General features: G+C 43.0%; 2 protein-coding genes across 5 annotated transcripts in view; one reads left to right on the top strand and one right to left on the bottom strand.

Annotated features, from left to right (window-relative positions):
• LOC104723479 (transcription factor bHLH3-like) overlaps window positions 1–2,134 on the bottom strand; it is a 7,468-nt gene extending 5,334 nt beyond the window's left edge. The window contains exons 1-2 of one of the 2 annotated variants that reach the window (XM_010441856.1): window positions 1,892–2,134; window positions 224–1,804 (exon numbers count right to left, since the gene is read on the bottom strand). In XM_010441856.1, the coding sequence (XP_010440158.1) occupies window positions 390–1,799 (1,410 nt within the window). In that variant the 5' untranslated portion in view covers window positions 1,800–1,804; window positions 1,892–2,134 and the 3' untranslated portion in view covers window positions 224–389. The other variant, XM_010441854.2, reaches the window with a different exon arrangement.
• LOC104723481 (pentatricopeptide repeat-containing protein At4g16470-like) overlaps window positions 2,386–3,444 on the top strand; it is a 3,662-nt gene continuing 2,603 nt past the window's right edge. For 2 of the 3 annotated variants that reach the window (XM_019232430.1, XM_010441859.2), the window contains exons 1-2: window positions 2,386–2,599; window positions 2,803–3,318. In XM_019232430.1, the coding sequence (XP_019087975.1) occupies window positions 2,394–2,599; window positions 2,803–3,318 (722 nt within the window). In that variant the 5' untranslated portion in view covers window positions 2,386–2,393. Of the gene's footprint in view, window positions 2,600–2,802; window positions 3,439–3,444 lie in introns of all 3 variants that reach the window. The other variant, XM_010441858.2, reaches the window with a different exon arrangement.

Below are 3,444 nucleotides of genomic sequence, written 5' to 3' on the forward strand. Positions count from 1 at the left end.
CAGATCCATACCAGAATCCAACAGCCAAGAGATTATACGAGGAGTGGCTTAAAGAGCCTGGTTCCAACGAGGCCAAGAAGTACTTGCACACTCAGTATCATCCGGTGGTGAAAAGCGTTACAGCGCAGCTCAACAATTGGTAGACAAACCGGAGGTGGTGTTGAAATTTTGACTGGCTAGGCAACAAAGACGTTTCTATATCTGTGTACTTTAGAGATATAGGAGACGAAAGAAGCTTTTTTTGCTCAAATCTTTTATGTATGTAAAAGACAAATCTCAACATTACATAAAAGTACAATTAACACATCTTACTAAGTAGTAGTTTGTTTTAATCTGCTAGTAATAATACATTGCTACAAAGCCAACACTTTTACTCTATCACATAGCAGTTACTGTGCGAGAGAGGCAAGGAGCCTGTCCTTCAATTGCTCAGCGGTGCAGCCACCCTGAGGACGGAGAGTGAATGTGTGAACCACACCCTCTTCTGTGACAGCCACGTTGGAATCATGAGGCGTAACTTCATTCTCCCTCAATGTTTGAATCACCTTTGAAACAGGATGAGTTTCCAAGGGACAGCTTAGCCTCACCACTGCGTCATCGTGCCTTTGTTGATAATCAACCTCTGCTGGAGTTATCTGATTACTCTCCCTCCTCTTCATAATCTGCTGCTCTGTTTCGTAAACCCTGATTTTCTTCTGCATATCCGTGATGTACGTGATTGCATCCGCAAGGAGCGAAGCCTTATCCATCTTGGAGATGTTAGGCACCACAGCTCTCAATGCGTAGAATCTCTGGTTCAGCTTCTCCCTCCTCTGTCGTTCTGCTTCCACATGGTTTAGAGCCTCTTCTCTTCCGTTTGCAGGTTTTCTCCCTCTCTTCCTCGGCTTTTGCTCGTCAGTTAGATACAATGTCTCATCTTTCCCTTGTTCATAAGGGTACACTTGATTGGAACCTCCGATTGCTTGCACCTCAAACGATTCCAAGGAAAAGCCAGTGTCATCCTCTGTCTTGGGAGAGAAATTAATACTCATAGACCGTGGTTTCGATCCACCAAGGCTCAATTGTCGACCAAAGATTTTGGGAGCTTCTTTACCCTGAACAAAGTCAGATCCACCAAACACTGATTTCACCATCTCAATCACACTCTTATCTTCTGGAATGTTTCTCAAAGAACCAAGCTCAACAACTCCACAATTAACAGGTACAGACAAGACCGTCTGAAACCCAGCAGATCTAGCCAAGAAAGACCTAACCCTATAATAACTCAAGCAGCTAGGCAAATCTGCAGCCCAGAGAGGCTTCCCAGAGACATAGGTTCCAGCAGGACCGTACTTATTGGAGTCACACCTAAAGGAAAAGTACAAGGAAGCCAGATAAAACATGTCGAGATCAGTAAGAAGAGACCCTGACTTGGCCAAACGATGATCCTCATCCGAACCAACAAATGACAAGTGAAGCTTGCGAAGCACACGCCTTTTGGTCTCATCTTGCTGAGAATAGTCCTCACCTGATGAAACCCCCTTTTTGACACGGCAATGACCATCTCCCCAGATCAAGACACAACCGTCGGAGCTATTAACGTTGGAAGCTAGCCAGAAAAGTGCATAGTCCCAATCAGAACCTTCAACAACGTGACGTAACCCTTGCTGGAGATTGGAATCGCTCGGCGGCGAGACTAGCTTGGTCAAGGCAGTGTTGGAAGCTGAAGCGGATGAGATGAAAAAGTCACAAGCTTCGGAGCCTATGGTGGATTCCACCATCGCCCGATCTTCCGGATTCTCCCAAAACTTTTGACCCATTTCTCCTGAAACGTTCATTGAAATGGAAACAATTTAGGGTATAGAATCAAAACGGATTTAAAAGGTATTATTGGGTTGAAATCGCCGCTTACAAAAGGGGGGATAGGATTAGGAGATGTGGGGGAAGGATCACGTGTTTCTTGCTGGGGACACCGATTTTAGGGTTTGCTGATATAAAAGCAAATCCCTTTATCTCTAATTATGTTCAATTGCCGAGCTAAAAGACAGATCATCAAAGAGAAGACAAAACCTCAATTTTGATTCACTTTAGATCTGTACTGTGTAGTAAACGTTGTCTGAAATTGACGAAGAAACAAAAGAAATGAGGAGGTAGAAGATGTGTGAATGTGAGTTAAATTGTATTTAATACAAAGGACAACATTTCCATTTTTATTACAAACCAAACCCCATAAAAGTAATTGGACTTCGTTTAAACCCCCATAACCTCAATGGGTCGCTCTCGAGGGAACTTTCAGAATTACGAAGACCCTACTCAGAGGTTTCTTCCTTACTTCACTGACTCAAAATTCATTCTTCCGATATGGTTTTTTTTTTTTTTTTTTTTTTTTTTTTTTTTTNTTCATTGTTTTCTGGATGAGAACGCCACTAATCTCGTCTTCTCTTTCTCACAAATCCAACTCTTGGTCTATCTGCTTCACGCTGAACAGGCTAGCCAAGGTTGCTTTCACTCGGGAGTTTCAAACGGAGGTGTCTCAGTCTTTGTCTTGTGGTGGTCCTATGTTTTCCGGCAACGCGACCACGATCCTACGCCGGATGCTTGCCGAGAGGAGGATTAGCAGGTCTGATTCTGGTCTTACTTCTTTCATTTGCCTGATTCTGGTCTGTCTTCTTTTGTCGGTATGAATGCTGAGCCCTGTTATATACTTCTGCTTGAATTGGTCCAATGACGCTATGATCATTTCTTATGAGGTTGTATAAAGTCTGAAGCTTTACGTTGATTGTTTGATCAAAGTTTGGTTCTTTACCTGCAACATGTTTCTAGCTTTCAGGTGGAGAATCAGAGAAAGAAAGAGAAGCTGGATAAGACATTAAAGGGTCTTTGTGTTACTGGGAGATTGAAAGAAGCTCTTGGGCTATTGTGGCGTAGCGGGTGGTTGCAAGTAGAGCCTGAGACTTATGCTGTGCTGTTGCAGGAATGCAAACAAAGAAAGGAATATGGTAAAGGGAAACGGATACATGCTCAGATGGTTGTTGTAGGATTTGCTCCCAATGAGTATTTGAAAGTCAAGTTGTTGATACTTTACGCCTTATCTGGGGATCTTCAAACTGCTGGGATTCTCTTTCGTTGTTTGCATTGTAAGGATGATTTGATTCCATGGAACGCCATGATATCTGGGTATGTGCAAAAGGGTCTGGAGCAAGATGGGCTTTATATATACTATGATATGAGACACAACAGAATAGTTCCGGACCAGTATACCTTTGCTTCAGTGTTTAGAGCTTGTTCTGCGTTAGCATCCCTGGAACACGGAATGAGAGCCCACGCTGTGATGATTAAGTGCCATATCAAGTCCAACATTATAGTCGATAGTGCCCTTGTTGATATGTACTTCAAATGCAGCAGTTTCTCTGATGGCCACAAATTATTTGATCAGTTGTCCACCAGAAACGTTGTTACATGGAC

Source organism: Camelina sativa, chromosome 11, assembly GCF_000633955.1.
Source record: "Camelina sativa cultivar DH55 chromosome 11, Cs, whole genome shotgun sequence".
NCBI classification, from domain to species: Eukaryota; Viridiplantae; Streptophyta; class Magnoliopsida; order Brassicales; family Brassicaceae; genus Camelina; species Camelina sativa.